General features: G+C 47.9%; 3 protein-coding genes across 4 annotated transcripts; 2 read left to right on the top strand and 1 right to left on the bottom strand.

The window, feature by feature from the left end:
* Positions 1-89: 89 nt before the first annotated feature.
* LOC1271233 (general transcription factor 3C polypeptide 5) lies at positions 90-1,771 on the bottom strand. The gene is made up of 2 exons (XM_309990.6): positions 1,496-1,771; positions 90-1,432 (listed from the first exon to the last, which is right to left on the bottom strand). Exons 1-2 carry the CDS (start codon positions 1,625-1,627, stop codon positions 167-169), a joined length of 1,398 nt encoding a protein of 465 aa, XP_309990.5. The 5' UTR covers positions 1,628-1,771; the 3' UTR covers positions 90-166.
* A 90-nt stretch (positions 1,772-1,861) lies between these two features.
* On the top strand, positions 1,862-4,819 carry LOC4577985 (trithorax group protein osa). Its single transcript, XM_061656478.1, has one exon. It carries the CDS (start codon positions 2,110-2,112, stop codon positions 3,736-3,738), a length of 1,629 nt encoding a protein of 542 aa, XP_061512462.1. The 5' UTR covers positions 1,862-2,109; the 3' UTR covers positions 3,739-4,819.
* A 5,217-nt stretch (positions 4,820-10,036) lies between these two features.
* On the top strand, positions 10,037-17,542 carry LOC1271231 (adenylate kinase isoenzyme 5). Of its 2 annotated transcripts, XM_061659655.1 has the most exons (11): positions 10,037-10,220; positions 12,458-12,799; positions 12,956-13,120; positions 13,212-13,322; positions 14,354-14,496; positions 14,911-15,093; positions 15,181-15,289; positions 15,371-15,692; positions 15,767-15,983; positions 16,058-16,222; positions 16,560-17,542. In XM_061659655.1, exons 2-11 carry the CDS (start codon positions 12,778-12,780, stop codon positions 16,938-16,940), a joined length of 1,818 nt encoding a protein of 605 aa, XP_061515639.1. In that variant the 5' UTR covers positions 10,037-10,220; positions 12,458-12,777; the 3' UTR covers positions 16,941-17,542. The 2 variants fall into 2 exon arrangements, with proteins under 2 accessions (XP_061515639.1, XP_061515638.1); XM_061659654.1 differs by having other exon boundaries at positions 15,181-15,692.
* Positions 17,543-17,710: the final 168 nt, after the last annotated feature.

Genomic DNA, 17,710 nt, shown 5'->3' with positions numbered 1-17,710 from the left:
CCACAATAAGAACTTATGTAGAAAACTATGTAAAAAATGCACTGTTCAGTGTACAAAATGCTCAGCACGGTCAAGTGGAATTTTTCAAATTTGTTTTAAATGGTTAAATAAAATTTTATGTTTATTATGACAATTTAATCTTAAGATCATGTGGAAGTAAATAATTTCAATCCGTTACATCATCCAACGAATCCAGCAATCCTTCCGTCTCCACCTCGTCATCCTCCTCGAACCCGGACATCTCCCCCTCATCTCCCTCATCGTCATCCTCCTCGACCGATTCCATCGCGCTGCACGCTTCCGGGTTCTCTTCCCGCAGCCGCCTGATATTGTTCAGCACAATCTCCATCATTATGTTGCGACACTGATCGTCGAACCGGTACGGCAGCCATCCATTCCGCTCATCGCACACCGTACCACTCTTGGGCGACGGTACCTTCTTCAGCATTTCCTGTATCTTTTTCAGATGAATGTCACAGTACTGGTAGAATATGACGCGGTACGGCGGGATGGTGTCCTCGTCGAACGTACAGTTGATAAAGTTCTGTTCGTCCTCCTTCACCGCCGCCGTCGGTTCTGCCGTTCGATAGTTGATCTTGGTCAGCGACAGGCGCTTAATTTTGATACACTCGTGCAGCGAACCGATCGAGCGGACCCGAAAGTCCAGCAACTGGTACACCCGAGCCTCAAAGTGCTTGCGCGGATCGTACCCGTACCGGACCCAGGTTCCCCGCCACGGCCCGTTTACGTAGTAGAAGGCGACCGACGGTAAAATCAGCCCCAGTGTTTGACTGTTTATCACAAGCCTGTTGATGTTGACCAGCGCATTTTTGGTCCAGATGGGGCGTGCCTTGAACGCGGCCCGTACCTTTTCCACATCATCGGGGGAAATGATTTTCGACGTCAGCATGTGCTGCGCCTGTGCGTTTGCCGTCTCCGGCACGGGCTCGGTCAGCGTAAACGGATGGTAGATGCCGTACTTCTGCCGTCGACGCCGGTACGTGCTCTCGATGGGGGAAATTTTCTGCGTTTTCGGTTCACGCAGCACAAAGCTGTTGATCGAATCGGTGCGACTGAAGCAGACGGGCGGTAGGAAAAACGGAATGGTTGTTGGCTTCTCAAGCGGGCTTTTGGTGTTGACACCCTTCGGCACAATATCGCTGTACACGCATTCTACCTTCCCGCTAGCGGGCATGCGAAAGGCGGGCAGTTGTTGAAAATCGCACAGCGAATCGAAATTGAAGATGCGCCGTACGCAGCCGGCAATCTGCACCGAGCTGACCGCCCGATAGTCCGGTTGGGATTTGCGGCGCTGCACGACCACCTTCAGCAGAAGCCCAGTCGCTGGGCGGCCATCGCCAAAGGCTGGCTTGGAATAAATACACTCCGGCCGAAAGCGCAGCTCTAAGCGTCTTTTTTCCTGCCCAAAAGTCTGCAATATAAAGGAATGTAATGAGGAGAAGGCCAACGAATGAAAGACGTCCCATTTACTTACGTTACTTATTTCTCGGATCCCTCCTAGCGTTTCTATCATCCGGTCCGGGTTCTTCACAATCCCCGGATACACGACACACACCAAATTGCGATGAAATTGATGCTGGTAAGCATTTTTCGCACTGTATTCCATGTTTTCGTGCTTCTGCCGGAGCACCACAAAGCGGCGCGTTTGTTTACGTTTGTTCTGCACCGCCCAAAATGACAGCTCCAAGCAGCTTGACAGCTGCTGCAAATGTCATGCAAAACAGCAGAAAAGAGAGAGAAAAAAACAGCATTTGCGCAAATGCAGAAATGCGCATATACAAAACAAAACATAGAAATTTGCACATTATTTATACAGTGTTTGGAATTTGTGGACCATCTTTGGAATATTTTTGCATTTTTGAAAAGTGAAATGAAATAAAACTTGATTAACAACACAGTGTACGTACGTAAACAAGCTATCCGTTCAAGGGCAATCATCGGGATTTGCGCTAGTGGTGTGATTCTCAAGTGGTTTACCAGTGACTCATGAGTGAAGAATTTTCTAGCCCTTGAATCCAATTAAACTAAAACGATCAATACATTGTGGACAGCATTTTGCCTCTAGCAAGCACGTACGTTTGAAGAATCATGTGGGAAAAACGGTACGAAAACAGGCGACTGAAGGCGGTCGCGTTCTGCGTACTCCTGGCCGTGTCCACCATGCTGCCATCGACGGACGCCCTCAAGACGAAGAGTCGCAGTAAAAGCTCCTCATCCTCATCCTCTTCCGGGCGCGTCTCGAAACCCAGCTCGACGAGCTACAGCAATCCGGGCAGCTTGAGCTACAGCAACTACCAATCGAAACCGGCCCCGAAACCGGCCCCGAAACCGTCTGCTCCGGTCGATACCTCGAACCAGCGCAACATTGGCTGGAACGTGAACAATCAGGCCAAACCGGCTGGTTCCGTGGCTCAACCGGCCGTCAACAAACCGCCTCCCTACCCGGTACAGTCAAACGCCGCCAAACCTCCATACCCGGTACAGTCGAACGCTGGGAAGCCACCATATCCGGTACAGCAGCACAGCAACACTCACCAGACCCATGCCGCACCGGGAGGTCCTCCACCGCCCTACTCGCACGGACCACCGCCACCGTACTCGGCCGCAAACAATCCCAACATGAACTCCCGCTTTAACGAGCCCCCGCCGATGTACAGTCCGGGCAATCAAGGCTTCCGACCGGGACAGCCCGGTTTTGGACAGCCGGGATCGTACGGTCAGCCCGGGTTCGGCCAACCGGGCAGCTTTGGACAGCCGATGGGAGGATACGGAGGGGCTGGTGGGTATCATCCACAGGGCGCTGGATTCGGCGCACCGCATGGCACGTTCCAGGGTGGTGGCTATGCCCCACCGGTCAACTACGCCCCGCAACCATCATTCCCCATTGCAGCGATTCCGGTCGGTGCGTACAAACCGCAGAGCTCGGGCCTGGGAGTGGGCGGTATTGCTGCCGGCATCGGCACGGGACTGTTGGCGGGAGCGGCTGGGTCCGCACTGTACAACGCCCTCCGTCCGGAGGATCGTGGACGCTATCGGGAAGGGCCGGGAGGAGGTGGCGTGACCATCATTAACAATGTTCCAGCAGCGGCCGGTGCTGCACCGGTGGAAGGTGCTGCCCCGGCAATGGCAGCCGCACCCGTTCAAACGTCCCCCGGTGTTGCAGCTGCTGCTCCCGTGCCGAATTCACCCCCAGCAAGTGGTGCAGCCGATGGATCATCCAACGTCCCGCTAGCTCCAATGCCCGGTTCCAGCGATAATGCGAACGCAAACGCTCCAAACGCTCCCGTACAAACAGACCCCATGGAAACGACCACAGTCGATCCGAACGCGAAACAGTACATCCCACCGCCCGGTCAGTACTATCCGGCCACCGGGCAGTACGTACCGCCGGGTGAGTACGATCCTGCGACGGGCATTTTCACACCGGGCCGCTACATCGCCGAGACCAACATCTTCCAGTCCGGTTTGTATGATCCACTGTCGCAGATGTTTACGCCGGGGCGGTACGACGCAACCGGACAGTTCATTGCCGATCCGGACAATCCACCACTGTCACTGGCACCGAACAGTGGTGCTGCACCTGCAGCGCAACCGGAAACGGTTACACCGGCCGTTGCTTCGCAGTTTAAAACTACAAGCGGTGCGAACATGCCGCCAATCTCCAATCTGTTGGTGGCGCTTGGTGCGGTGTTCTTGTCATTTATTGCACGTTTTTAAAAAAGAAGTGAGCTTTGTTTTTGTTATTTTTGTTTGTAACTAATTTCTAGTCATTTAACTGTCGATTCAAAATCGTCCATATTTTTCGAAAGTATTTTCTAGCGAAACCAGTATTTTATTTTTTTAAAAGCAATTTCAAACGAAAAGAATTCTCAAGCACCTCAAAAACGCATACCTGAAGCGAGTTTTTAAAAAGGAAGCACTGCATGCCACGTGGTTCTAAATCACAGCCATTTAAAGAAGGTTAACACAACTTCAATAATGCATCTTACACGGCGCGTTAGAGACAATTGATATAATTCCTTGCCATATGTGATTTTGTTACTTTATCAGCTTTTATTGTCTGAAACGCTTTGAAGCAGGGATTTTAAGTCTTTGGTTAACAGTATAATAAACAATGGAGTGTAAGGAAATATTACTAGAAGCAAGCTAGAACCAACGTAAGGATAGGGCAGCTCCCATTTTCATGATGCGCATTTACCCAACTACCAAAACTTCTGACCAGATTTAGAGTTTTATACTGTTTTTCCGGATCAGTTTCCAATCTTAACACCATTATTCAACACTTGAGAGATGTTTTTCAACAGCACAGCTGTCAACACATATTCCCTCTGTTGAAAAACATCGCACGAGCGTTGAATCATTGCTATTTACTTTGGAAACTGACTCTTTAAATAGTTGATTGTCCCAGTTGTAATTTTCTTGATTCAATGCTACCCATTTAATAACTATTCATTGAACTGTTTCATGCTCTCTAGCATCGTTTTTCTCTACAGAGACGTTAATAACGTTGCCATAACATTACTTTTACAACCTGTCCACCTGTCTCTTGTATAAATCGGGAGAAAATTCTCTTTCGTGGACCGGAAAAGCCATGACATATATTTACCCTACCAAAAAACCCTCCCAAGATGAATCTCTTTACACTAAACTTTATACCTGAGCGATATAAGTATATATTTTGTCTCTCTCTAGCAATGTCGTGTCTTAATGTGCATGTAGCATTTAAAAGCGTACCAATAAAGGGAAGCGGGGCGACTTTACGTAGTGTCAGCAAACTTTACACCATGGTAGATCGTAAGCGAAACCGATAACAATACTTTATTAGAGAGATGTAATGCCGCGATCTTGTACTTTTGTCAACCTCCGTGTCGCCAAAGTGTCGTAGATTTGTAAAACCAAGTTGTATTTTCCTTTTGCAGCCCAGCCCTAAATGCTGGGAAACAGTTTGTAGAATTCTATCTTTAATGTATGGTGTTGAACAAAACAAAAAAACAAGGGAAGTATTTGAGATGTTACATTTTTGCTGAGTACATTAACCATAACATTAATCATGTAAGACGAAATAATAGCTATTTTGGAGTTGGGTTTTATAAAACGGATTTAATGCAATGCTTCCATAATTAACATAACACACACGCCCATTACATCCGCACTCGCGCTAGCAAGTCACAGTACAGTTGAGAATATTGTTGTAAGGATTTTAGCACGTATGTTTTAAACGAAAAATTACAGAAACAGGAGCAAGTTGCAAATTTGAGTATTTTGAAGTGACATAGCAAAAGAGTTTTATTTACTAAGCAGCACCTTTTGATTTACCGCGAATGCGAAAATAAAGTAATACCCAAAAAAGGTGCTTTAATTTGTTTTATGTGTTTGAAAGAAAAAAGAAACTTGTCACAGTAAGTGTGCTCAAACTCATACTGGATTCGAAACTGATCCCGAATCCATAACGGAGCTGGATCCGATCCTTGCTGGTTCTGGAACTGTTTTGTTGTTATTTGTGTTATTGTAAAGGTTTTGGACCACGTGGGTATATTTCCTTAGGAATTGGTACTCTGAATCAATACATTTCCTGAAACTATTCCTTAACCCATATCGATCCTGGATTTAATCCTGAACCCATAGCGGTCCTGGATCGGATCCTGAACCCACATAAGTCCTGGAATAGATCATGAATCTAAACCGATCCTAGACATGATCCTGAACCCATACAAGTCCTGAAACTGATCACAATCCTGTATCGGTATTCAGCCACTTTCCCAAACTCGAGCGCAGAGGAACGATAGTTGCAGTTGCCTAGATACAACGGTTGCTTCATTTTATGTCATTAGTATTCTGCTTAGTTACGCGTACAATATGAAAAAAAAAATGTTCAAAAAACATCAAAGGAAACCACCATTTTAAAAATCGCTACGATCGCTCCCGAATTCGATCGAGTTTGGGAAGGTGGCTGATTGGAACTGACCCCACAGTCATAACATTCCTGGATAGTATTCCTGGAGCTCCTGAATCTATGCCGGTCCCGGAACTGATCTAGATACTTAAGCTGAAACTTAATCCGAACGCATATCAGTATTGGAACAGATCCCATCCCGCTCCTAAAAATCGATCTTGAACCCATGCCAGTACTAAAACTGACCACAATCTTATATTCATTCCAAACCTGTTCCCTTCCCGGAACTAATCCTTAACCCATATTGGTTGTGAAATTAGTTCTAAACACAGGTCCGGGAACAGATTCTGAATCAAAACCGATCCTAGAAATGATCCTGAACTCATACCAGTCCTGAAACTGATCCCAATCCTATGTTGATAATGGAAGTGATTCCACAGTTATACTATTCCTCGAATAACTCTTGAATGTATGTCGGTCTTGGAACTGGTCCTGAACCCAACCCTCTTCTTGAACTCATTCCGAACCCATATCGGTCTTCGAACAGATCCTGAACCCAGTCCTGAAGCCTGTCCTGAAATTGATCACAATCCTACATCGATCATGGAACTGATCCCACAGTCATAACATTCCTGGAATAGCTCCTGAATCTATGCCGGTCCTGGAACTGATCCTGAAACCATATCGGTCTTGAAACAGATCCTGAATCCATCCCGCTCCTAGAAACTAGTGATGGGTAAAGTTGGCAAAAATCCGGAGTCGACTCCGATCCGACTCCGATAAATTCGGAATCGACTCCGGAAGGTAGGTCCGCGCTGCAATATCCGGAGTTGTTCGGAATCGTCCGAAGTCGTCCGGAGTCGTCTGGAGTCGCCCGGAGTCGGAGTAGTCCGGAGTCGTTTGGAGTCGTTCGGAGTCGTTCGGAGTCGTCGGAGTCGTTCGGAGTCGTCCGGAGTCGCCCGGAGTCGGAGTCGTCCGGAGTCGTTCGGAGTCGTTCGGAGTCGTTCGGAGTCGTCGGAGTCGTTCGGAGTCATCCGGAGTCGTTCGGAGTCGGAGTCGTCCGGAGTCGTCCGGAGTCGTTCGGAGTCGTCCGGAGTCGTCCGGAGTCGTTCGGAGTCGGAGTCGTTCGGAGTCGTCCGGAGTCGTCCGGAGTCGTTCGGAGTCGTTCGGAGTCGTCGACTCCGGACGACTCCGGTCGACTCCGGACGACTCCGAACGACTCCGACTCCGGGCGGATCTAGTGGTTCCATTTTGCCGGAGTCGGAATCGAGCTAACAATAGTCGGAGTCGGATCGGAGCCGTGGGTGCGCTCCATACAGCACATCACTACTAGAAACTGATACTGAACTCATACTAGTTCAGAAATTGATCCCGAAGCCATATCCGAACGGTCCTAGAACAGTCTCCCCTGAACCCATAATGGTCATGGAACAGACCCTGAACTTTTAAATGTCTTGAAACTGATCCCGAATCTGTACAGGACCTTGAACTGATCTCAAACCTGTACCAGTCCCCTGTGCTGATCCTGAATCTATTCCAATCCTATACCAATATTGGGCCTGGAACTGGAACTAAACTTTTCATAATTTGTCCTGATCATGTGATGGTGGTGCTAAAACCGTTTCCTTTTTTCCGATCCAAAAGTTTTACATGAATCTGTCTGGCCGTTGGAACAACCAACCGATACAATGTCTACTAATATCCTGATACTGCATCCGCTATGATACTGATCATTTCGGTATCTTGTTTTAAATTCAGCACTTTTTTATTGTACACCCGCTAGTATGCTTGTAGGGAAGCTATGATAACAGTTTAATAGAAAAATAATAAAAACATATTGTTTTCAAACAAAAAATGATTCATTTTCAGCTTTTTTGCTGATTGGAAGTATGAAAAAGTTAAGTACAAAAAAAAAATACTCAAAAACAAAACTCTCATATTATTTCAAATCCACTCCTCCAATTACCATGAACCGGGTCTATTTCAGGAATTAGTCAAACACTGCTACTACACTGCTACTACGCCGCTCAAGCCACCATCCCTGCTACCAACCATAACTTAATCCACCGCTCAGTACCTAGTTGACACACATCAATAATACAACCGACGGCCGACAGACGGATAACACGGTGTGTGTCGTCTTTACCTCTTCCCCTTTTTTTGTCTGTTCTTAAGAGAAACCCCAAGAACACGGAAAAGGAAGGATGGAAAGCGTGTGTGGAAAGATTTTCTTTTTCTTTTCCCTTTCCTTCAATTTTCAGACGCTTTCGAATGCAAGAAGTTTGGTGCGTTGAATTATGCACCACGGGAAGAATCGCACATGGTGAGGTCCTTGAAAAGTCCTCCCGCCCGGTCGGGGTCGGAGTCGGGGTGCTATGGACTGCTAATGAATAATGGACACGTTAATGTCTTTCCATATGGGCGAAACGATCGTTTATTAGAGCTGCTTGCTTTACGGACAAGATAGAGGCGGATGAATTGGTTTAAAATGATTTGAAAAAAAAAAGAACAAAATATGAAAGCTAATGTAGCATAATTAAACAAATATTTAGCCATACGAATTTCAAAGTGAAGTTTAAAAATACCGTTAAACACACCAACTGCGCGCAACACTTTCCCTCTCACGAAACGCTGGCGAGGTCAATGCTACGCGTCCGCTTACGCAGCGTCCTTCGGCCGAAACGGACAATTTAAAATTGTCCTCTGGACGACTCACTCCATCTCCTCCCCCCTGCCTCCCCTTTCCAGCTTGCCCCGTTACAAAAGGGCCGCCCCTTTTCGCCGTAAATCATAGTGTTTAACCACTAGCAACAGCGCGTGCAGCACATGGCACGAAATCATAAAACCCGGTGCCCTAAAATTGTCTGTTTAAACGATGATACCCGCTGTAATTAGGTCGGAGAAAACTCACACCCCCATGAAAGTCGCGCCACGACAAAGTGGACCGAAGTCACGAAGTGGCCAAGGGCTGGTGTTTTGGGCTGAGGTCTGAGAAAGCTAGACGCCGGTACCCACAAGGACCGCGAGGTGTTGTGTGAACCATGGGACAGAACACATCATTTTTCTCACCGGGTTTTCCCCTTTCTCTTTCCCTCTCTCTATTTCTTGCTCTCTTTCTCCCTATCAGTTTCATGGCCTCCAGCGAAGCGAAAAGGGTGTTGAAAATTGTCATTAGAATCAATCGATCCATCCAAGTAACATGGAACGATATCTGTTAGTAACGGAGCAAACAGCGAAAGGGCGACGGAAGGAGGAACCGGGCAGAGAGGGTGAAGATGGAACCATCCGAACCATCTGGAGCAGTTCCAGGGTATTTAAAATTATTTATTGAATTTTGAAGAGCAAACAGCAAACAGCAGCAGCAGCAAAAAAAAACCCCGAAAGAACCTTCAATTTCGTTGTGGGTTCTAGCCACGTGCTCTCGATGGGCGCTGATGCACTTAGTACATATTTTAGCATCTCCAAACAGAGACGCTCAGAAACTCAGCAAAAAAAAGGTAAACCACCAAGAAAGTTGAAAGTTTTTACCCTACGCAAACAAACAAGCATAAACAAACAGGGCGTCCCGGAACCGGCTGTACGACTATAAAGGATCGTCGCTTACCTGGGATAATGCAAAAATTGGGTGTTGGGAACGTCCATCCATCCAGGGGCTCCATCGGCTCGGGGTAAGTATCACGGGGCAGCTGTCGTACTCTCGCTCTCCCACACACATAAACGCACACTTTCACTGCCTACTAAGACTCACAGGTCATAGTCACTGTCACTACTGTGTGTCATCGTACACATTCCCCGATGCTGACCACATCACCACATTACCACAGACACACGGGCGAAGGTGAAAGGACATAGCAAGTGAAAGGATATGATACTAGGACACACCGTGCGCTTGTGTCTGTAGATGATTCACACACAGGAATACGCCAGAGAGAGAGAGAGAGAGAGAGAGAGAGAGAGAGAGAGAGAGAGAGAGAGAGAGAGAGAGAGAGAGAGAGAGAGAGAGAGAGAGAGAGAGAGAGTGTGTTCAGTACGTATCACACGCCATCACCGCATGTCCTCCGAAACACTTCCTCCGGCGAGGATCAATTATTCAACTGCAGGGCTGAGCGTTCCTGCGGCGGTAAAAAAGCAACCGCCATCGCCAACGGCAAAACAGTGAGAGTCGGCATGTCCTACGGTGCGCACGGTCGGTCCGCGTTTGCGTCCTGTGTGTGTTTTTTTTTGTCCGCGTGACACAACCCGCTGGGTTCCGGGTGTTTAAGTGCGCTTACGTGGGAGTACGTTGTGCAGCCATTTTTTCCTATTGGTGGGTGTGATCTTTCGACGCTTTGACGGTGATCTTGAAAACCTCCAAAAAACGGCAGCTCTCCAGGAGTTTATCTTGAGACAGAAAAGGCTATCCTGCATCGAAATGGCAATCAGTGACGCAGCGCGATGCCATGACGAACCCTAGCCACCGACCCTCTAATGGCTTGTTCGTGATCCTCGCGTCCTCGCAGTGGCTCCGGCGGCGTTTGCCGCTTCGCCGTCGCCTGGGGCGGATTGAATGAAAACGTATCGATTTTTCATCGTGTCATCGTGTGGAAGCTTATTCGGTGACTGAGCGGAACGGTTATTAAGCTAACTGTGTGCTCTGTGCATTTGTGTGCTTGTGTGTGTGTGTGTCTGGTTGTGTTTGCCGAGCGGATTATGTTAGTAATCCCTCCATTGAGCGCGTCCATTAGCCGCCCTGAATTCGCTCGGTTAATGCGTGAAAAATAGTTCTTCTAATGGCCGAAGCAGAGAACCCGCCGGTGATCATGTTTAAAACCCCGCGTGTGCGTGTGTGTGTGTCTGTGGAAAGGAGCTGATTGCATCGCGACCAGAGAAAACGTACAATTACTCGTGTGTACACTGTTAGATCAGTAGGCGCTGGTAGGCGCGACGCGTGGCGTGGATTGAAAATTTTAAACAGAATTTCAATTCAGCCGTTACTAAAGCCACCACTCGGCCAACCTTGTCTCATAACATGTCTCATGCAATGTGAATGAGAGCTGCTTAAAATTTATAAAGGAAAAGCAAAACTAATTTACCGATCCAGGGCGTTGGATTTCCACGCTCCAATTGCTCATTCTTTTCGCAGTCCTCACCACCGCATCAGGAACTCCCGACACCGGGCCAAATGTGCTGGAATGTACTGGAATGCCAGCATAATGCCATCAATGTTTGATTGTTTTAGACATACATTTGATTCGCTCGCTTTGTGTCCGGTGGAATCGTGGATTTATGACGGGTCGTGCCGGGATCACGCTGTGAACGATGAGTAACGCGTAGTGGGCTCGTGGTGCGGGTAGTACGTACGGTACCTGTCTCGCGTGCTCAACGCGGTTCTGGTTGGAATGACTTCTCGAAGCCATAACATGGTGAATGTTTGATGCCGTTTACTTTTCACCCTCTTGCTACTCCCTCACTCCTTAGTCTGATGCTTCATATCATTGCAGGGTTTCTCCAAGAAGCTTGCAGAATTCAGAATTAGTTACAAAACCAAACAATTGTATAACAGGTTGAGATAATCCGTAGAATCTGTTCAAAAATATTAAAAAAAAAAAACAAAAATCTACAAAACCTTGGAAATGAGTAAAAACTTAGTGGAAGAACCCTTACCTCAATGTCTGTTTGTGACTTAGAAAGGAAGACGAATACATGATAATAGTAAGTTGTCATGTCATAGTTTTGGAGGAAAATGTAACAGATTTTCAAAATGAGGCTTCTTTTCCAAAGGATCCTTGGGAGTTGAGAACCCTACCCGACTGATCCACGCAGTCATTGAGAGCAGTGTATTATTCCTGGATGTCTTACTCATTACTAAATCGCTAAAGCAATGTGGATACCACTGAGAGATGTCGGTCCAAACAAGAGAATTGATCCGCTGCGGTTCTTGTAGAAACCTCGCGCTTTTGTCGAATAAACCACTAAGCCGTCCCTCATCTACCATCGCTAGTAAGCTAATAATGAATCATCTGATCCTTGCCGTATCTGCTGCATCTGCCAGCATGTAAACTTTGGTGCGTGTTTTGGTCGCGTATTTCCCGGGGAAACTATCGTGGAAAACAACACGACCCCGTTCATCCCACCCTACTACCCTTTCCCCCTCTCTAATGTGTTGCACCCGTGCCCAATCAGACTTGATGGTTTGTTTTGACAGAATAATGTCACTTTCATCGAGTTATAATTGTGTTTACTCCTGCGGGGTTGGACAAACCGATGGAGCAAAATGAAAAGAAGGAAACGGGAAAAGGTAGGCGCCCACAAGTGGCTCGACCCTACCCGGGCCCACCCACCGGGGGGGTGTCGTCCGCTTCGTATATGTACACGGAGCGCCGCGTGCACAGACCTTCGCGATAGACAAACAGCAATTAAGTGGTGTTTCGTGGTTGGACCGCGATGACGTACGGTTGGTTGGTTGGTGGGTTGGGTCCCAAACACACACACACACACACACACACACACACACACACACACACACTATCATTGTGGGAGTTTTATCTTTTTCTTTGTGGCTAGCTGGCTGCCAGTATCAGTTACAGAACATTAGAACATCAAAACATCCAATAGCAAAGTACAATAATAATAAAAAGCGAAAACAAGTGAACATGAATGTACAGTACGTGAAAGGGAGGAAACTACCACCGGCAACTAGTAGTGGTGCCCGGGTGCGATAATCGCTTGATCACTTCCATTGATGCAATTTCCTCGTGATCGTGCGTTTGGGGTGGGTGCGTTTGGTATGTGCGTGTGTATCGCGGTACATCATCGTCATCGGCTGCATCTAAATTGATTTCATAAAAACACCTTTCGCACATAACAATTAACTCGAATGGATAATGGGTATTTGTCTAGATACAGGTAAGCTATACGAAAGGAGCAGAATCGTTCGTGCGTATGATCCGATGTGGGTTTTTTTTCCGGATATTTAATTTTATACACATTTATTTGAAAGTTTTCTTCGAAAAATATCAACAAAAACACTGTTCTTAATTTCCCCTTTTTCTTCTGTGGTAGAAAAAAACAACAGTGCGTCCGACATAGAGGACCCAGACTGGAAAGGCGGTGGGCCAAGCTCGCGCTCCGCTGTGGTACGCACGCCGAAAAGTGCCATCACCGGGATGCAGAACACCGGCAAGGTGAAGTTCGATCCACCGAAGGTGCCCGTCATATTCGTGCTAGGTAATGGATGAACACACCGCATGTGAGGCTTAGGTCATATTAATTGGCCTTTTTTCCTCTTTCCCTCTGTCTTGCTATGGGTGTAAACTAGGTGGCCCCGGTAGTGGTAAAGTAACGCACTGCGATACTCTGATGCAGGAGCGCCGCGGTGTTACGCACATCAACATGATGGACCTGCTGCAACAGTACGCCATCGGGAATGGTAAGTGGACACATTTCTTCTGACTCTTCGTTTTTTTATCCGTTGTTGGTCTAGGCCTGGAGGTATACACGTGGGCTTGGACTATCATTTTATGATTAAAATACCTTTAATAGGATACGAAAGCCAGTCATACATATGATAGATTCGATCCATACGGATCTTGAACTCATGTCTGGTATGTCGTTAAGTCGTGCGAGCTGACGACTGTACCACCTGGGACCAGCCCAAGTGAACGACATCTATGGTCCAATAAAACCAAACACATCGACTGATCTCCTGATAAAGTTAATGTTTTTACTTGAGTTTAAATCCTTGAAAATTCTTAACTATGCAAAAAAGGACCAAGGACATTGTTGGGATGTCCAACGTTGCCAACGAGGAACTCTAATAACTTTCGCAGAAACGTAACAAAATCAATACTCTTCCAGTAATTATTTCTCCAATTTGCCTATGATACTCCACCATCTGGTCGCAATGCCATCGCAATGGCCAATGCCCCCGGCCCTGACAGGCAAACTGTCTCTCTTGCACAAACAAGTAGGCCTCCAGCTCCAAGTGCACGTCCTCAAGGGAAGGATAATTGCGGCATGAACTTTTCATGGACATACATTCCACCTTACCGTAGCGACTATTGGCCATCGAAGAAGTCTAACCATTTCCTTGTCTGAGCGTCCCTTCCTATCTGTCCTGTACCGAACCAGGACCGAGAACCGAAACCGGACTCGATCGATTTCCAATAGCCCTTGATTTGCTTTCGTCAGTTCGGGTGGTGGATTGCGCGGTTGCTGGGGCAGCCCGGGAGTTGATAAATTAATCAAATATTGATTAAGGTCAAATAGCGCACCTAACACAATCATTTAACCGGATACGCCACATTACCATACCGCTTTTGTTCGGTTGCGTTGGACATCAACTCCCCTCTGCTCGCCCAGGGAAGGAGGCACTTCCCAAGGTCTTGGAGCGAAGCTTCTTGACGCGTTGCTGACGGAAGGTTGACGGTTGTAACACGGTAGCTTTTCCTTTATCCACAGATATGCAAGACTTCTCCCAGCTTTCCTCGCGCACGGTCACCGAGGTGCTGATGCTGGAAATGAAAATGTCACCCGCCGCCAAAACCTACCTGGTGTCCGGATATCCCCGATCGATGCGGGACGTCGTCGAGTACTCCGAGAAGGTACGATAGCTGGGAATTAAGCTTAAGATCATATTTTAATATCAGTAAGTTACCAAACAACGGTCTGTTCAGTACAATGGAGCTACGACCACACTAAACTCACATGCTCCAAAAATCAATCGATACGTTAGAATGCAAATTTCCTCGAACAATACCAATGCTTGATCCGCTTGATACAAGCTGCTGACAGTTTGTTTGTCAAAGTCATTAAACCACTCCGCACTCCTCCCTGGTAAATGATGTGCGTTCGTCCCGTTCGAGTCCAGACCCTTACATTGGTTGACTATGAATAGATATTCAATTGATTCTGGCCTTACTGGTTTGGTCGTTTGTCTAACCTTGGATGGAGGAAGCACATACACATCAAAAGGGCCCAGCGATCATGTGGTTTTCCCTTTCTCTCTCGTTATCCAGATCCAGGTAATTAACGGTGTGATACTCATATCCTGGCGCCAGGCCGTCCTACAGAAGCAGATCGATTACGGTGCCAAGCTGGGCCACGTGGTGCTGTCGCTGGCCAAGATGGAGCTGGAGAACTTCTTCAGGAACGTGATGCCGGTGGCGGACTACTTCGATCAGAGCGATATGTTGATCGCGGTAAGCAGGATCTTCATTCTTCTGATAGCTGCTAAAGTGTTCAACCAAATTATTCCTATTTATTATTTCAAATTCTTCTTCCACTAGATAAACGGTGAACGATCGCCGTCGGAGGTGTACAAAGACTTCCGCACCGCCGTACTCGACATACTCGGTGCACAAGAAAATCAGGAAGCACTGTTGAACGGAGTCGCAGGTATGGGCAGGGGCGTAGATGACATACCCGGCAGTATAGTTAGTGTAGACACGGCACCTAGTCAACCTAAGGTCATTGCAGCTCCACCCGCACATCAAGTAGAGTTAAACCATGCCCGCGCGTCTCCGCCGCCGGTCCGCCCGAACCCGCCGGCCGGCCCGATGATGGCCCGCCCGACGTCGCACGGGCTGCTGCACCGGCAGCAGTCCCGCACGAGCCTGCACCAGACGGCGCTGACGGGCATCATGACGGGCGAGACGGCTACGGCCGTGTCGCCGGAGCGCTTTCGGCCACGGGCAGCCGTACCACCGCCCGTCATCTGGGTGATTGGTGGGCCGGGAAGCAATAAGGCGATGCTGTGCCTGAAGGCGGTCGGCAGCAATCCGGGCTGGGGTCATTTCAGGTGAGTGGTGTGGAGCTCTTGTCTTTCGTAAAAATACTTTCCTGCTAATAATGAGCGTTCTTGGGTTGCGCCAGTGTGGGACGAACGTTACGCGCGGTGGCCGAATCGGGACCACGTGTTGGATCGGATAACTACGCAGTGAAGGAAGCAATAACGGCGGGTGAGATGGTGCCGAAGAAGTCGCTCGATGCCCTGATCCACAGCCAGCTGATGCAGTTGGCCGACCGGCGGGGTGTCATCATCGATGGGTACCCGAGGGATATGGAGCAGGTCGCTGATTTCGAACGGAAGGTAAGGGACTTTGGCAGCAGGATCTTGTTGGAAGATGTGTACGAAGTTCGCTCTAATTATCGTTCTCCTTACAGTACAATCAAAAGCCTCCGATCGTGCTGCTGGACTGCTCGAAGCTGCAGCTTGGCCGGGGCCGGTTGGACGATACCGTGTCCTCCTTCCGCCGACGGTTGGAACTGTTCCGGGAGCTGACGCTGCCGATGCTCAAAGAGATGGATACCGCGGGTCGGCTCACCATCGTAAGTAGCAAGAGTGTCAGAATGTTGTTTTTTTGGTTATCTTTTTTTTCTGTGTTCCACTCCACGCCAACGCCCCCATCTGCACTGCAAAGTCAAGGAACGCCCTCGGGAAACTTCACCACCCACGGCATACCATCAATTTCAGCAAATACATTATTAATCATTCGGAACTTGTGTGTCCTTCCGCCGGAGTTGTTTTTGGTTGTATTATTCACCCTTCGTACACACACACACACATACGCCTTCGCACGCCACTCAAATTAGCCCCTCTCCAGACCCTCACAACTCAACCGCCCGTCGGTGGCTCCCTCTCTCTCTCTCCCCTTTCTCGTTCAAGGTTGACGGTGACACGGACAGCCCCACGGTACAGCGCGAGTTCGAGCGAATTGTGCGCGTCAATGTGGAGCGGGTGTTGAACTCCGACCGGCCTGACTCCACCGGGGACATACCGCCGGTACAGATCGGCACGTTCAAGACGGTGCTGCAGCGATCGCAGCGCACCGACAGCATGGACGCGATCGTACAGGATCTCGACGCGGACATGCCCGGTGCGGTGCCGACGATCAGCCACCACGTCAGCCTGGCCAACGGGCATCTGCCGGGCAGTGGGAAGGTGGGGGTCCAGCCGGCCAAAAATGGGTACGTCCCCAATGGACGGCCCAATTTCCGCAACATGCTCGAGGAAGCGGACAGCTATCCGATAGATTCGCACATCTAGAAGGGGTGAAGGTAGAAGTAGCAGCAGCAGCAGCAGTAGTGGTAGTATTGGAGTATGCAATAAGTACAAACGACATTCGAGCAGTTGGTAGGAGGTATGTTAGTGAGGATGCGCTTCAAAAGCGCTTTCCCACGGATCGGTTCTTAACGTAACGGAGCCCAAAACAGCTTTAACAAAACAAAAATGAACAAACAGGTGAAACAGGTGTTCGGGGGGAAGAGGAAAGGGTTCGTTGCTTATGCATTGGCATTGGTGTGCCAAACGGAAGGAGTATTGGAAGGGACAGTAAGGAAATAGGGGGGAGGGGATGTCAAATGTTAGAAAGATGTGAGGAGAGATGTGTTATCCTTTGTAGTTGTTCATTCGTGCAAACAGGAAAACAGATTTGTTAGACGGTAGAGGTTTTACAGATATATTTCGTTTTTCTGGTAGTATGCTAGTGCAGAGAGGACACTAAAAAGATGGTATTATTTTTTATTCAATAAAAGAAGTAATCAGTGCATTTTAAATGATTGAAAAGAGGCAAAGAGGTTTGATTTACAGCATTTAAATTGTCATGTAACGCAATAAAACGATAATAAAATCTAAACTCTTCTAGCATTTTCGTTAGAAATTATTATAATAAATATGGGGTTTATATGTGTTTTTAAATTGTGAATGAAGAAAGAAACTCTACACACACACACACACACACACACACACACAGACACACTCATCCATTGGAGAGTTGAGTAACTACCACTCCAAGGACGCCTTCTATGAAACCGTGA

Source organism: Anopheles gambiae, chromosome 3 (assembly GCF_943734735.2).
Source record: "Anopheles gambiae chromosome 3, idAnoGambNW_F1_1, whole genome shotgun sequence".
NCBI lineage: Eukaryota > Metazoa > Arthropoda > Insecta > Diptera > Culicidae > Anopheles > Anopheles gambiae.
Note: the sequence above shows the minus strand (reverse complement) of the source record. Positions and strands in the feature narration are given on the sequence as shown.